The sequence below is a fragment of the Mesocricetus auratus genome, unplaced genomic scaffold, assembly GCF_017639785.1.
Source record: "Mesocricetus auratus isolate SY011 unplaced genomic scaffold, BCM_Maur_2.0 contig_6584_pilon_obj, whole genome shotgun sequence".
Classification (NCBI taxonomy): Eukaryota; Metazoa; Chordata; class Mammalia; order Rodentia; family Cricetidae; genus Mesocricetus; species Mesocricetus auratus.
Genome location: NW_024433464.1, coordinates 49,602 through 66,909, shown reverse-complemented (window position 1 = coordinate 66,909; position 17,308 = coordinate 49,602). Strand labels below are relative to the sequence as shown.

Below are 17,308 nucleotides of genomic sequence, written 5' to 3'. Positions count from 1 at the left end.
CAACTTCTTAGGTTTCGCTTTTCTTTTTTGACCTTTGTTAGGCAAAGGCCTAGACATTTAATTTGGTACCCCTAGCTTGGTACCCCTTTTTAATACATCCTTACTTATAGCCTTACTTGTTGGCCAGTCTTTTAAATCTCTCAGTTTTTCTTTACTTTCCTGACCTCAGTGGATCAGGTGAAAGACTGGAGATTTTTTATTTTATTTCTTATTTTACCCTCCTTTTTTTTTTAAACTGAGTTTCTCTCTATCCTTTTGGAGGCTGTCCTGGAACTCGCTCTATATACAAGGATGGCCTCCATCCTACCTACCTTTGTCTCTCGAGTGTTGGGATTAAAGGCATATGCCACCAACACCCGACTCTAAAGATCATAGTGAACATCCTTCCAATCTGGGACATTTAAGTCTCCCCCAGTAATGAACCATGGACTCCCACGTTCAATCCATTTTAAAAAGCCTTCCAAGGTTTTAGACTTTACTGTAGTCCCATGTCCTTTAAGTAACTTTTTAACTTGATACTGTAATTCGAGCTTCCCAGAACTATTCCCCAAGGTTTCTTTTCTTTTTTTCCCCAATCTTTCCCTGGCCAGAAAAAGAGACGAACCCGCTCACTTACCTCGCTTTCATGATCTCGGTGGGACCTCCAATTGTCGCACCTGCTGTGCGGCCTGCATCCGAGAATGTAGCGAGGTGGTCGGGATAGATGACACAGAGACCGGTCGGTTGCTTTAAGAAAACTTTATGCTTCCCAAGTCAGCTTAGGAGGAGACCCCAGTCCGCTTAGGAGAGCTCTCAGGAGAAGTGTCTCTAAGAAAAAGGAGCTTCCCTTTTTAAGGACTTCTGCCATTCATCTACATACCATTCTTTCCTCCTGGCTGGTGGTCTAATCTCCGGCCCCAGAATCGGGGAGACACCACAGGGAAACAGGAAGAGGCATCTAGCCGTAAGGGGTGTGAAAGGCATGGTATTTCAGTGAGCAAGCCCTATCTGAGCCCTAAAGCACTGAATTGTTTTCAGTAAACATTACATAGATGTCTGCTCCCAGGCCGAAGGGGAAGTGGGTTTCTGCTCAAGGTCTGGTGTCCCCACACACTCCCAGCATTTTCCACAAGGGAAACTGCTCACAGACAGCACCCCATACCCACAGAAATGTGTATTTGACAGGACATCCAACCGTTAAGCCCACGGTGAGCTGCCAGCACACTCAGAAGCAGCAGTCTCTGTGTATCTAGGAAGTACAACTTTATTTCACAGTGGAGTCATTGCTTTGCCAATCAATCAGATTTTCTCCACCAAATCATAAACATAGATATGGAAATCATTTTCAAATTTTATAAAATATACAGAGGGTCTTGAATCAACTTTGTGGATTATCATGCCAATTTTGGTGGTTCCATCTTTCTGGCCATACACCACATATTTGCCTCTAATTTCAAGATCTAAGTTAAGTGGAGGTACTTCTACATGTGGCACAATGCGGAGGTCACCTTCTTTAAAATCATCGCCAAGTTGGTACATGTATAAGATTGGGTCTTTTTCATAAGTAATATAAAACCAGGATTTCATGACCGACACCTGATCTAGAACCAGCCCTCTCCATAATTTGGAAATCCCTTGTTCTCCCTCAAACCTGTGATCCACTGATTTGCCAATGATGGTATCAGCAAGGATGGGATCGGAGACTTGGGATGTGTCTACATTTTCGGGGTGAACTTCAAGGGACAATATCCTCTCATCTTTATAAAGTTCCAATCCATACACGCAATCGACATTATCATATTTGACCAGATATAGGGAGGGGTTTATAGCTATCTGATCTACAACGACTCCCTTCCAGTAGGTGACGCGCCAGTCTTCTTTCCACTGGTGGGAAATTCTGCAGCCCACGATGCTATGTTGGGCAGCGTTTGTTGCGATGGGTTCTGCAACCTCGTTGGTGTTAGAGTCATGGTGTCCTTCAGTACGCATGTTGGGTTGCCCTTCGATCCCTTGGTTCCAGGAATTCAGGTTGCTGGGTCCTGGGTCCATGGCTGAGGAGGGGAAAAAGGAGGAGACCATTAGCTAAGGGGCCAAATGGCCAACTTCTCCTAGTGGGAAGCCTAAGCACCTGTGTTGGTCCCTAACTGCCCCCAAGAAGCCTGAGGACAAACCTGGCTATACACATGCTGTTGTTCTCTGCTGCTCTAGCTTCCCTGGGCCCCAGCTGGGTGGCAGATAACCAGCAGGATTAGGAATTCAGCTTCACCAGAACTGGCCACTCTTAGGCTCAGCTGCCTGAGCCCATGGCCCCAGGCATTAACCTCTTTGGAGGAGGAGAAATGTGGCAAAGAGCCTCTCCTCTCTTCACCTTGCCTTTTCACCTCAGTGCCCTGAGCATCCCCACCTGGGGACCCTGGCTGCTTTCAGGTACTCACATCCTGGCTCCTCTGTGCTATTTTCCGAATCTACGCCTGGCCCCTATAGCTGCCCAGGTCCTCCTCCCTGTGTGCTCCATGTGCCCAGTGCTACTCTGTTTGTCCCTTAGGCCGGTCCCTTCCCACACAGCTCCTGCCTGGTGCCCACCTAGGACCTGGTCTCGCAGGGCATCCTGTAGTGGGGTTCCGGGACTCTGCACGCGGGGATCAGACAACCGCCTCCCTTAAAAGTCCAAGGCGAGAGTGCCCATACTAGGCAGGGCTCGCCAGAGCCCAGAGAAAGGAACCACCAGCCTGCCCGCTTGTCTGCCCACCAAGACTGTCCTGAATGATATCAGGGCAGGCTATGGGATCACTGGTGGTGTCCTGCCGCTGGTGGGCTGGTGGGTCCTTCTGCTGTCCTCTGGTGGAGGCAGCTGCACTGGCACCTGGGAGTTAACCAACTGTGCACCTCTCTTATTCTGAGTGTTTATTTGAGTCTTTTCTCATTTGTGCTTGATTTTGCAGGGCTCTTTTTTTGCTGCTGTTGTTGGTGGTTGTTTTTTGTTTGCTTTTGTTTTGGTCTGGAGCACCTCTTGCATTTCTCTTCTTTCCCTGTGTTCATTACTGTGAGCCCTGTTTCATTCTCTTCTCTGGGCTTTCTCATACTGTTGCTTCAGGTACTTTTGTTTCTGAAATTCTTTAATTGCTTTGTCATATAGTAAGGTCCTAAGGTCCAAAGTGTATACTACTTCTCCTCCCTAAAAGGCAGGACCACTGACTTGTTCCAAAATTGCTTCTAAGGTTAGCTCAAACTGAAATATAATAGAATTTCTGGTGGTTAGATAAAAGTCAGCATTCCTCAGGAACCAGTGAAACTGGTTTGTTAGCCCAAAGGAGTCATTTCCATTGTCTCTGCCTGAGGGTCAAATGACTAGCTACTGACATATTCTTCTGATTGCATATCAAAGCCCTTGCTGGCCCTCAGGCAGCTTTTGTACCTTTTCACACATATTTGTTAAACACCTTAAAGTCCAGGTCTAGATCCTGGCCCTTCTCACTTGCTCCCCTCTCCTAAACTCCCAGGCTGCTTCAGATCATGGGCTTCCCTACCCACAGCTACTCATTATCTTTTGTAACCCACATAACTTTTCCATGCCCTGCATTAGACCTTGGCAATGTGCAGTCTTTTTTATTTTCTCATTATTCTGGATTCTTCCAGATGCCCCTGGATGTTCTTTTTCTCTTACCTACAATAAAAACCTTCCATCCTTACCCTGGAACAGCCACCTCAGTAGTCTCTTTACTGTGCCCCTTGCTTACACTGTCCATTTCACACATAAACACAAAGTTCACAAAGTTTGGTCATAGATACGTTTCTGGAATAGATAATTTTGTGTATACACTCTGTGCATATTTATAAATAGACATTAATTAATGTACACTAATAATGATTTTCCCTATGATGATGAGGATATCCAGAGTCACATAATCCCAACTTGTAGCTCGGTTCAGTTACATTAGGCACAGGCATAGTTCTTTGTATAGCATATTGACAAACACACCTGTTAACATGTTTCAAATTGCCTTTCTTTTTCTAGACAGGGTTTCTCTGTGTAAACTGGGCTGTTCTGAAACTCACTTCTGTAGACAAGACTGGCCTTAACTCATAGAGATCTGCCTGCTTCTGCCTCCCCAGTGGTGGGATTAAAGTCATTTGCCACTACCACCCAGCTGCTCTGTGTTTCTTTAAAACAGTGCGTATGTATACATTATATCTGAAAACCTGCTTTTGAAAAAAAACCTACCTAGTTTTACCTGTAAATTATTGTCATTGTGATTTCAATTTATAAATAAATTGGGTTAGTTCATCATACACTGCTATGGTGATTCATTTTCCTGTCCTTTCTGTTTATGTATATTTTGTGGTAGACAACCTTTGATTCTGGAAATAATATTAGATGCTGTATAAGGGTGCTTTCTATTACATTTCAGTAAAACAAAATAAGATTTTTTTCAATTAACGGATTTTTTCGTTTGAAGTGTTTGACAAATGCAGCATGTTATTAATCTAGGTACACATTGTTAAGGTCTGAATTATTGCCCTATCAAGTCTTATTTTAATTTCAGCACAAAGCCCCTAAGAATGTGACATTTTTGGGGGATGGGGTCTTTATACAGGTAATTAAGGCAAATTCAATCAAATATATCTGTTATAACCCTATATAATTGGAGTTCTTATAAGAAATTAGAATACAGGGATACTCAGATTAGGTCATCCGAAGACATTAGTGGAGACCAACGCTTAGAATCTAAGAGAAATGCCCTGAAAAAAAAGACAAACCTTTTATTCAGTCTTAGGAAGTTCACAATTTTGAGAAAATAAGTTATTTTTTGTTTAAGCCACTAAGTCTATGCTACTTTGTTAAAGCAGTCCTGGCATGCAAATACACTGTTATGCCACCAAAAGCCAAATTTTCCTCAGTCTTCTACTTTGTGTTGTCACTTTCACCCTAGAAAAACTTAGAGCTGTCTAACAGTTTAGCTGATAAATGCTTTCACATTCACAGACAATGGGAAAAAGAGTCATTTCATTGTAAAATCTTTTTTTGTTTGTTTTTTGAGACAGGATTTCTCTGTACTGTTTTGAAGGCTGTCCTGGAACTCTTTCTGTAGACCAGGCTGGCCTCAAACTCAGAGAGATAAGCCTGTCTCTGCCTCCCAAGTGCTGGGATTAAAGGCGTGTGCCACCAATGCCTGGCTCATTGTAAAACCTTAATAAATTTTTTTTCAAAATTATTTTGTATCATCATAGGTCATTTGCCTCCCATTGTAATGTAGCCCCTCGCAATGCTGTGTCCAGTTATTTTAGATCCATTTTATATGCTGATTTAAGAACTAAACACGTTTACCTCATAATGTAGTTCCATTTAGTTTATCACAATAAAAGCCTACTCTTAATTTGGAGGCAATCAACCCAAACTAATTGTCTGGGTGTTAAACAACAAAAAAGGATTGATATGGGGGCTATTGAGTTCACTGACGATATTCAGAGCATCTTTGAGTTATTATTTTGAAATATAATTGAAACTTTTCCTATTATTATTGCAAAATTTGTTTCTCTCATGCCATTCCAAACAATTTACTTATTTAAAACTTTTTAATGCCTCATTTTCAAGCTACTGTTGTTCTTATAAGATTTGTGGTGATGTATCCTTCACTTCTGAAGGTCTTCAGAGAATTGGATCAGCTCCATTTATGACTATTCTTACACATTCACAATTTTGTATTTATGACTATTCTTACACATTCACAATTTTGAGTTGTCAAACCTCCTAAAGGTAACTACTAAGGAGAGACTAAGTGTTCAGGACGTCAAAGGTCATATTGGGTTTACAAGTTAGGACAGATCTCCTCTGCTGAAAAATCTTTGAAACTTTTAGTACAAACATATTCTTGAATAACTGACGAGTACTAGCCTACATACCATTTTACCAACGACATAAAGCCTTTGATTTTATTTTATAAAGTATTTCTTCTAACACCATCACAGCTAGAGGACTATTCGTTTCCCAATGGTGGCCTCTTAGACACTGACTGTTGGAACTTTCAGCATTAGGCTAACCCCACCCCCAAGAGGATGGGCAGATCATGCACAGTAGCATAGGCATGTCATCATCATCACTATGTCACTCAGTGCACATGCTCAAGCTTCCCCTTTTAAGCTCATACCCCACACCCTCCCATCTCTGCTCCTGGTTGGTCAACACCTAACCCTTCTTCTACCAATAAAATCCACATGGGTTTGTTGATTGGAGGTTCGTGTTTCATTACTGGTCTTTTCAGCAAAAGAACAACACCGACCACAAAAGGACCCATTTCCCAATATTTTTCACTTATTCTACTTTTTACGTTCACAAAACCATATAGGTTTTAAGGTCAATCAATTTATCCTCATGTTCAGTTTTCTTGCCCTTCTTTATCTCTTTCTCAAACTAACTGACATCATCTTGCCATCACTGTTCTTTGGCTCCCACTGTCCACAATTAAATGCTTATTGTGATTCTTTGAAACAGTTGTTGTACCTCTGCAAGGCCAGAATTCTCAGAATTCTACAGCAGTTCCTCTATGTTCCATTTACTAAATTGGCCATACATCTGTTGATAGATTTTAGTTGCATTCTACAGACTAAGCATATATGATGGTATTGTGTGGATATGTAATATAAACTTAATCTGGAACCCAGCACAGGAATTCTAGTATAAACATAATCTGGAACAAAAAAATCTATGTTTTTTGAGTACTGGTCTGTCTACCCTTTCCATTCTAAAGCACAGTTATCAGGAGACACATTTAAAGTGATTTTAAGAATGGGGCAAAGGGAATGTTACTGAAAGTATCCCTGACATTGTCCCATTACATCATACCAAACCTGTCACATTAATTAGTTTGTTGTACTGGAAAACAAAGACCCATGATCACCATGCTTGGTTCCTGGTGATTTGCCTCAAGAATGATTTGTATTGTGATCATTGGCCTGGAAGCAGCCAGCTCAGAAACCCAATGACAGAAAGCATAGCCAACTGATAATGTGTTTGTGGAGGTTCTCACTGTGTGTGTACAACTCCTTGCAAGTACTGTTGCTAGTAAGTACTTCATCTTAAAAGGCTCAAGAATCATCTGAATCCCTTTCTTCCCCCTTTAATGAGTAAGCCTCATTTTTCCTTTCCTATCTCTGAGCCAGACTGAACTACAATATGTCCATTGAACTTCTCAGGGATTAAATGGTTGTTTGTTCGTGTGTGTGAGTGTGCAGTATGTTTAATCTATGCTGAATGAAATAAAAGGTAACAATGAAGGAAGGCAGAGGGTAAAATATGGATCATACAATGTATTTGTAAGCCGTGGTATCGCATAGTTCCTTGCTAACCACACAGGAATCTATGTTCTCCAAGACACATCTGTTTGCTTTTTTATTCTAAGATACTTGGACTATCTGCACCTATCTCCTCCTGGTTATGCTATGGTCATCACATCAAACTCCACAATTTCTCCAAGTCACCACTTTGTCCATAATACATTAGATACTTTTCTCATAGCTGTATCAAAATAACTGACAAGAAGCAATTTAAGGAGATTATTTTGACTGACAGTTCTAGAGAATACATACATTCTATCACAGCAGGGAAGACATGGCAAGAGAAATGGAAGAAACAGCTGGGTAGTGGTGCATACATGTTTAATCTCAGCACTCAGGAGACAGAGGCAGGAAGATCTCTGTGAGTTTGTGGCCAGACTGGTTTACAAAGTGAGTTCCAGGACAGCCGGCACTACAGAGAGAAACCCTGTCTCAAAAAACAAAAACAAACAAAGAAATGGGAGAAGCAGGCAGCTAGTTGATCACATTGCATCTGGATTTTTGGAAGCAGCAGGAAATGACCCTGATAGTTCACTTTCTCTTTTTCATTTAGTCAGGCAGTTAGAACAGTTTTCTCAACTCCATTAACCAAATCAATTAAATCCACACAGACATGCCCAGAGATTTATCCTCTCAATGCCTCTAGATCCTGTCAAATTAGAAATCAATATGGATCATTACAAGTCCACCCCTTGCCAACTTGACAACTATAGCTTAAAAATACTATCTGTTTTGAGTGTTTTTCCTTCATGTGTGCCTGTGTACCATGCACATGCAGTGTCTTTGTAGGACAGAAAAGGACATCAGATTTCCTAGAACTGGAGTTACAGATGGTTGTAAACTGCCATTTGGATGCTAGGAATTGAACCCAGGTCCTTTAGAAGAGAAGTTAGTGCTTTCAACCAGTGAGCCAACTTTCAAGCACTCTAAACATTACTTTTTAGGAATATCCCTCTACCCTTTGTTCCTCTAAGTTCATGGCTGTCTTATAATAAAAAATGCATTCATTCAGTCCCACTTCAAAAGTTCTCATACTCTTCAGCAGTTCCAATATTACTTTAAAATTCAAAGTCTGTGTTTTATTGAGACTCAAGGCAATTTCTTATCTACAACCTTCTATTAAAAAGAAATTGGCATCATTATTCAGGGTACACAGTCAGTGACCCAGTTTCAGGTTGACTACATTGAACCAATTTCTTGTTGGAATGGCCTATACTTCATCCTTTGTAGAATAGGTACTTCTGGTTATAGATTTGCCTTCACTGTGTGTCATGCTTCTTCCAAAAGTATGATCTGTGGGAGTTATAGAATGCCTTATCCATCAGCACAGTATTCCACATAGTATTGCTTTGGATCAAGGCATTGACTTCACAGTCAGAGAAGTGGATAAGTGTGATAGTGGGCCCATGTTCATGGAAACCACTTATCTTACCATATTCCTCACCACCCCTAAGCAACTGGTTAGAATAGTGAAATGGTCTTTTGAAGACTTAGTTACAGTGCCAATTATTCTCTTGAGACCTGGGCATACAACTGAATCAGAGTACAATGCATGGTGCAGATTCTCCCATAGCCAAGATTCATGGGTCCAGGAAGCAAAGGATAGAAATGGGAATGTTTCCACTTACTATCATACATAGCAAATCTGTAGGAAACTTTTGCTAACTATTCTTGGGACCTTAAGTTCCACTGGTCTGATTCCAAATGTGAATTGCTTCTTCCATGAGACACAACATTCCATTGAATGGGAAGCTTAGACTTCCTCCTGGCCACTTTGGGCTTCTAATACCCTTTAGCCAACAGGCTAAGAAAGGAATAACAGTGTTCGGAGGGGTGATTGATCCAGATTAGCAAGTGGGAAATTAGACTCTTTCTCCACAAAGGAGATAAGAAAGATGATGTTTGGAGTGCAGGAGATAGTTTAGGGCATCTATTGGTGTTATCTTGTCCTGTGATTAAAGTTGATGGGAAACAACAACAGCCGAGTCCTGGCAGGATAATTAAGGATCATGCCTAATTTCAAAATGAAAAGAGTATCCGTGTCATAATTCCACCTAACATGATGTAACTATCATATATCCCAGACCCTTCAGGTATGAAGGTATGGGTCACTTTTCCAGGAAAAGAGCCAAGACCTGCTGAGGTTCTTGCTGAGTGTAGGGGAAATACAGAAGGCGTAGTAGAGGAAGATAGTTTTAAAATCAGTTAAGGCCATGTGACAAACTACAGAAAAAACAATTGCAATTATTAAGATTTTACAATGAGCCAGGCGTTGGTGGCACACACCTTTAATCCCAGCACTCGGGAGGCAGAGGCAGGTGGATCTCTGTGACTTCGAGGCCAGCCTGGTCTACAGAGCGAGTTCCAGGACAGCCTCCAAGACAATACAGAGAAACCCTGTTTCGAACCCCCACAAAAAGAATTGCAATTGTCATGTTTGTCTTATTTTGTCAAGACCACATTAAGCAAATATTTGTGCTCCATTTCTTTATCATGTAGTATAACATACACTGAGCTAATATCAGTGGTTACTATCATATTTAAGTTAAAAATCATTAAAATGCTAAGCGTTTCTAAAGGGGGAATTGCCACTATTTAAAATTTAATGCATTTGTGGTTGTACATGTGATAGATATATCATGTGAGGTGATATTATGGACTGGACTCTGTTTTAATTTGGAAATTAAGCATAGGGAGATGTGGTTATGTGTCAGGTTGACAAGGGATGTAAGTGAGATGACAAATTTTGGTTGTTAAGGGATTCTTCTAAAATTCAAGCATCTGGCCAGGCCTGTGAGGGCTTTTCTTGATTGGATCTTTTCCATATGAAGATCCACCTTAAATCTGGGCAATACCTTCTAGTGGTAGCCCACATAAAAGAACACGGAAAAAGGACGCTTTTTCCCCCTGCTATCTTCATTCAAACTAAAATGTTCATTTATCCTGCTGGTTAAAGCATCCATTCATTGGTATTAGAAAGTACTCCTTCTGGATTCCAATGAAAAGTGTAACAGGGCCCCAGACCTCAACATAACACACTACATGGTGGAAATACTATCCAGGCTATAAAACTAAGCATGTAGATAGTACCAACTGCCAAAAATGAAACAAAGACCTAATCCATCAAATTCCATAGTTCTGGGAAAGTTTCTAAATGCTTTCCAGCTTCTGTAGTTCGGCTTCTGCTAACTGTTCTTGTTAACTGAAGTGTGTCAACCCAGGATGTAGTTTTTGTGCACAATGCTAGACTGGGATCCTGAACACTCAGTGTAGTCGAGGGCAATGAATAAAAACTTTCTACTCTTTTAAAGCTATGTCTGAGAAGGCTTCTCTTGTGAATACCTCATAATATCTCTGGAAGTCCCAACAAGATACCAGAGATCAGAGTATGAGACATCAGGGGTCTCAGAACTCTTTGAAGTAAGGAAGAGTACAATGGTCAGGGAACTTCTAAGAGGCTCATAACCTGAGATGTTCCAGGTCCCCAGGACTACCTTTGCTTATTCACCACCTAACGCTTCAGAAGGATCTGATACCTCCACCCTAAAAGGAAACAAATTAGAAAGTCATGTGGTTTGTCACTTCCAGAGGAGAGTGTGGTTAAGGCACCTTCCGTTTGGACACATAGGAGAGAGGTGGGACATGGCTGCGAATTCAGTGTCATGGATCCATGTGAGATGTCAGTGGATCCCTCTCTCTGTTCAGGTATATGAATGAATGATATGAATGGTGGCCACTCCTCTCCTCCTTTCCTCTCTCTCTCTCTCTCTCTCTCTCTCTCTCTCTCTCTCTCTCTCTCTCTCTCTCTCTCTCTCTCTCTCTGTGTGTGTGTGTGTGTGTGTACGTGTGTATGTTTCTGTACACTCTGTTTCCCTATATTGACCAATGACTTACTTTGGTGTGACACCTTCCACGTACTCAACATCTGTACACCTTCCTTTTTAGGACCCCAAATCCTTTCGGCTCTGCCTGGTCATCCAGAGAACCCTGCCCCAATCTCCACTTATCTCAATCCTGGAGCAGGAGTGCTTGCTTGTTTTGTTGCTTGACTCCTGCTCACAGTCAGGTTTGGTCCCTATGGGGAAGTGGGAGGGGCCACGCCTCTCATCCAGGACCCTCAGCCATCTAAGTGGAATGTAGACAGGGAGAGGGAGACAGTTTCCCCAGATGAACATTCCCTCAGCCCTGTGCCTGCTCTAATTAGCCCCTGGGAATAGGAAAATTGCCCCTGTGTTGAACTCGAAGGTAAAGAGAAAGTTTCACTCCTTTTTCTTTCATGATTTATGTGTCTTTATAAACCAGCGATCCATAAACTCCACTATTCTAAAAAAAGGCTAAAAAGAAATAAAACAAAAACTCCCAAAACCCCAAAACACACAACAACAACAAAAAACCCTGGGCAGGAAAAGGAGATCACTGCTAGGCAATGCAGCCTGGACAGAATGAACAAAGTTTCACTTCTGTGGAATACTGATAAAGGAAACTTTAAACAACTTTTGCTAGGTCCTTTTAAAGGATTAAAGATAACTGCTAAAAAGATTAGAATAAAGTTATAAAAGTTAAAAAATAAAAGATTAATAAGTAGGACCCAGTTGCTGGTGACTACCCCAACTATCATCATAGAGCCTTAATCTAAAAATTGGTGAAACCAGAGGCAGAGATCCATAACAAAGAACTAGACCAAGTTCTTGGAATCCAGTCAAAGAGAGGGAGGAGGGTATATATGAGCAAGGGAGGTCAAGATCATGATGGAGAAATCTACAGAGAGAGCAGGACCAAACTCGTGGAAACTCATGAACTCTAGACAGACAGCTGTGGTGACTCCAGGGAACTGAACTAGGCCCTACATATGTGGGAGACAGTTGTGAAGCCTGGACTATCTGAGGGGCCCCTGGTTGTAAGACCATGATACAAACCTGGTACATGACTTAGTTTGTTGGAGCCCATTCCCTATTGTGGGATTCCAGGCTTGGCCTTAATACATGTGAGAGGGGCTTGGCCCTGCCTGAACCTATTGTGTCAGACTTTCTTGACTCCTCATGGGAGCCCTTACACCTGAGGAAGAATGGACTGGGGATGGGCTGCAGGAAGGCAAATGGGGAGTCTGGAGGAGGGGTGGGAGGAAGAACTGTGGTTGGAATATAAAATGAAATATAAGAGTATAAATAAATTTTAAAATTAACAACAGAGAACTGATTGGAACAAGATCATTTGCATAAATTGAAAAGCCATTGTCACCTTCTCTGAGGATGAGACACAATCAGACTTACAGATGCTACCCAAAAATGTTGGTGTCTCACCCTCTGTCAGAAGGAACTGACTCCCAGGACTGACACTTTCAGCTACCCACGTCAAGATCAATCAATACCCAGTGACGCTGGACACAAATGGGGGATTTGCCGTCCATATTGCCTGTCCTAAAGAGACAAACACCCTAGTCCCCTGCCAGTCACCCTGGAATACTGTTCTCCTGCCTGTGAAGACACCTGGGACCTCTGATTCACATAAGACTGATTCTTCCAGAGAAACAGGCGTACACTTTCTTGGACCTGAAAGATGTATTCTTCTGCTTCCCATTGGCAGAGATGAGCCAACCCATCATTTCTTTTAAATAGACAGACCCAGAAGGAGGTTACAGTGGGCAACATATCTGTACCAGGCTGTCCTGGGATTTAAAGGTATTAGATGCTGACTTCCTGCCCTTCCATGAGAGGTTTTCTGGGAAAATAGATTATAAAAGGGCCACTGAGAGACTGCTGCAAGAGTTACAGACATTGGGCTACAAAATGTCTGTTACAAAAGCCCACATTTGTAGAAGGCTAACCTACTTGGCTATGTGCTGAAGAGAGGAGACTATCTCAGAGAGTAGGATTGCTGCCATCCTTCAGACCCCAACTACAAAGTCTAAGAGACATGTTGAAGAGTTCCTAGGTACAGCTGGCTATTGCTGCCCCTGGATACCAGAGTTTGTGGAAATAGCAAAACCTTTATACATCAGCACAAAGAGAGCACTGAGGCCCTAACCTGGACTGAGACTAAACAACAGACATTTGAGGCTTGAAAAACAGCTCTGACTTTGACTCCAAATGTCTCAAAACATTTTCATCTGTTTGTACACAAAACAAAAGACATTACAAAAGGGTTTTTAACCCAAAGTTTGGGTCCATGGAAATGCTCTGTGATATACTTGTCCAGATGATTGGACTCTGTAGCTACAGGATGGCCCACCTGTCTAAAGGATGTGACAACTACTGCTAGGCAAATGAAAAAGGAAGCAAGCAAACAAAGAAACAGAAACAAGTTAGGTCTGGGTCAAGACTGTATATTTATAGCAACCCCTGACATGGTTGAGGCCCTCATCCTAGGAGCACCAGAGCACTGGCTGTCTAATGACTGAGTGACCCAGTGCAAGGCCACACTCCTGGCCCACCCTCAAGTCTGGCTTTAGAAACCCACTTCCTCTGCCATCAATTTGGTTAACCTGATTCCTGATGATGCAGGCACTCATGTGTGATTGTCTGGAGATGAAAGATGAAACCAGGTATGTGGGAGCTGCAGCAGTTACTTTAACTGAAATGACTTTGACCAGGTACTTCAGCCCAGTGAGCAGAACTGATTGATCTGACCCAGGCTCTCAAAGGGGAAAAAGTAAATTCCACCACTATATACACCAATTATCAGTTGGTATGCTTTTGCTTTCAGGAATGTACAAGGTATGATCTATGGAGAAAGAGGGCTTCTCATTGCTGGGAAAGAATATATTTAAAAATCTTAACCTTCTAGAGGTTATTTGATTTCCTCTACAAATTGCTGTCCTCTGCAGTTGGGCTTCTGACCTGGCTGCCCAATGACATGCATAAGACCAGTGGGGCCGATTGATATTCTGGTGACATACCATGACCCTGTGCTGCCTGAGACGCTGTGGTGAAGAAGAATGGAGAGATCAAACCCTCAGGATGATGGAGGACATGAGAGGGAGAGATCATTCTCCCAGAAACAACTGCCAGGACTCTGGGAACTGACTTTCACCAGGCTCAAACCAAGGTATAACAGTATGTTAGTATGGACAGCCTAGTAAGGGATGTCTCAGCCAGATGCCAGTTTGTGCTCCAATGAATCCAAAACAAAGAGCCTGTACCCAGGAAGGGATCAGAATGAGAGACCAACACCCCAGCAATGTCTGGGAAACTGACTTCACTAAGCTCTGGTCTGTTGGAGGAAGAAGATAAAAATACTTGCTAGTTTTATAGATACACTTTCCAGGTAGGTAAAATTGTTTCCCATCCAGAGTGGAATTTCTCAAATAGTAAGCTTATCCATGGTCCTCTGATTTGGCTCCTCCCTAGCAATTTGTTCCAACAGTGACCTAGCTTTCATAGCCAAAACCTCTCAATTACTAGCTAAAATTTTGGACATAGAATAAGAACTTCAGTATACATATAGACTTCAGACTTCTGGACAAGTAAAACGAATAAACAAGGCATTAAAAAGTCTAAAAATTCTCATTAGAGTCCAGAGAAGGACAGTTAGGGTTCCTTCCTTTGCTGTGCTTCAGCCTGCTGTATCCCATACAGGGAGAGATTTACCCACTATGAGACTATGTTTGGAAGACCTCCCTCACGGCTTCCCAGGCTCAGAAACCAGCAGATGGCTGAACTCTCTAATCATTCCTTTCTCAAGTCACTGTACATCCTCCAGTTCTCCACACAGGATATTCATTAGACTATCTGAGAGACCCAGCTGATCTGTGTGTCCACCACAAGTTTCCCCTTGTTCAAGTACAGTGATATCATGTGGGTCAAGTGATTAGCCAAGGGGTGCTGGAACCAACCTGTAAAGGGCCCTGTGAGGTGATTCTCTCCACTACTATGGCAGTGAAGGTAGCTGGCGTCACACCGTGGAGCCACCACATCCAGATCAAGAAAGCAGAAGCCATAGATGCTGATGTCAAATGGACTGTCTCTGGACTATGTCCCATTGAAATGAAGGTTTCATGGGGTCCAGGGTCCTTGCACTCACTGCCCTACTATCTCCTCCTGAATCTTGTGTTTTACACCATGGGTATGAATACAGATTCAGCGTCTAACCCCCACTGCTCTCTGGCCATTACTGGAAACTGAGGAAGACAGACACAGGGAAAGCATTAGCTAGTGTGACTACAGACCAGCAATTTATATTCCATCTTGACCTTTACTTGCTGAGGTCCACACTAAGTGTCTGGCTGTGTTAGAGAAAAGGAAAGATGGGAATTTGTCTTCTAAGTTAGAAATACAGAGTTTACAATTCTATGCATGACGTACAGCAGGGCCTCTCTAGTTTCCAGAAACAAGGGAGTTTCCATTGTAAAAACTTGGGTAGTATAACTGAGGCTTCCAGAATATTTCCTTTAAAATGATTGTGGCCTTTGGGAAACAGGAAAAACCTGGGGAATCAGACTCCATACCACAGGAAGGAACCTTGGGGATAGAGTTAGAAATCAGCCAGGATTACTGGTTATGCTTAGACACCTGGGCCCCTGTACTACATAAGGATAGGAACTAAACCAGACTGTTAGCCCATCGACTGACAACTCACTGTGATGGGGACATCCCAGATTAATGTTTGGGGACCTATAAGGTACTGAAACTTGTCTAATATACCAAACATTTAACCTAGGTACTTTCCCTTATTCTGATGCCTGCTATTCTATTCTGACTTACCACTTAATTCATCTGGATAACAACAATATTACCGAGCCCCTGAGACTACTTGGTTGTACACTTACCGATGTTTTGACTAAATTTGCCTCTTCTGATGTTTTGCGGGCTAAGCAGATGGGTGGATCTAGACCTAGAGGTATTAAAACAACAGTTAAGAGTTCTTTGCAGGAATGATTATACAAAATTGGAGGAGAGCCTTAGACTTACTTCTCATGAGATAAAGGAAACTATGTCAGGCTTTGGGAGAGACATATTGTTTCTCTGCTAATTTATCAGGAATAATAAAGAAGTCTTGTCAAAGTTAGGTAAAAAAAATCTCAAAAAATGAGAGAAAAAGAAATAAATCAGATAATTGGTACCAATCTCTGTACTTTTGGTCCTCCTGGATATCAGTCCTGACTGGGCCTTTAATTCTTATTCTGATTAGCAGCTAGCTCCTGCATCTTAAACTATTTGGCCAATTATGTATGAGTTCAGTGAAATTAATGTTCCTTAGGACCAACTACACCTCTTTAGAGCAGGATGAGTCCACTTTTGACTCCTTCACTAAGAGCAGTGGGGAAGGTAACAGGGTCCCAATCCTTAGAAGGCTCCGAGACCTTAACAGAACTGACTCTATGATGGAAGTACCATTTAGGCCATGAAACTCAGCACATAGACAGTACCATCTGCCAAAATGAAAACAAAGACCTACTCCATCTGGGAAAGTCTCTGAAAGTGCTAACCTTACTTTTGGGCTTCTGTAGTTCTGCTTCTAACTGTTCTTGTTAACTGAAGTATGTCAGCCCAGAGCATGGTTTTTGTGCTTAAAATCTCACCTTGTCCTACTTAGGGCCACCTGGGAGTGCTCTGCTCTGAATTGCCCTGTATTTATTGATTCAGTTTGATTTGGCTTATTACATCAACAACATATTGCCTTAAAATAATGCTTTAATTGATATCTCTTTGTTCCTAAGGAGGATATTTATAAAATTGCTCTAACAAATTAAAAAGAGGCCACTGATAACATTCTTTGTTCACAAATATAAAAGCCTAATACTCTATTGAATTTGTTATTTTAACAAAAATATATTCTCCTTCAATTAATAGCATTGTCTCCACAAAAGTTCTTTTTGGAAATCTCTTCATAATTAGAAACTCATATTCTGTTTGGACATCATGAACTGGTATAATAAGGATAAGACAATATCACCAGTCGAAAAGAGAATCATTGGAGATAAACTTCTAAAAGTAGAAAGTATTTGTTGTGAAAGGTCTTAAATGCCGTTCTAGAGAGAAAAGAATAAGCTTTGCAAATG

The 17,308-nt window shown here is 41.8% G+C and overlaps 1 protein-coding gene across 7 annotated transcripts in view; it reads right to left on the bottom strand.

Moving 5' to 3' along the window:
- Positions 1-1,225: 1,225 nt before the first annotated feature.
- LOC121138480 (spindlin-2-like) overlaps positions 1,226-17,308 on the bottom strand; it is a 30,195-nt gene continuing 14,112 nt past the window's right edge. For 4 of the 7 annotated variants that reach the window (XM_040741161.1, XM_040741159.1, XM_040741163.1 and 1 more), the window contains 2 exons: positions 16,076-16,140; positions 1,226-2,030 (listed from right to left, as the gene is read on the bottom strand). In XM_040741161.1, the coding sequence (XP_040597095.1) occupies positions 1,279-2,030; positions 16,076-16,140 (817 nt within the window). In that variant the 3' untranslated portion in view covers positions 1,226-1,278. The remainder of the gene's footprint in view (positions 2,031-16,075; positions 16,141-17,308) is intronic. The other 3 variants (XM_040741164.1, XM_040741160.1, XM_040741165.1) reach the window with 1 other exon arrangement.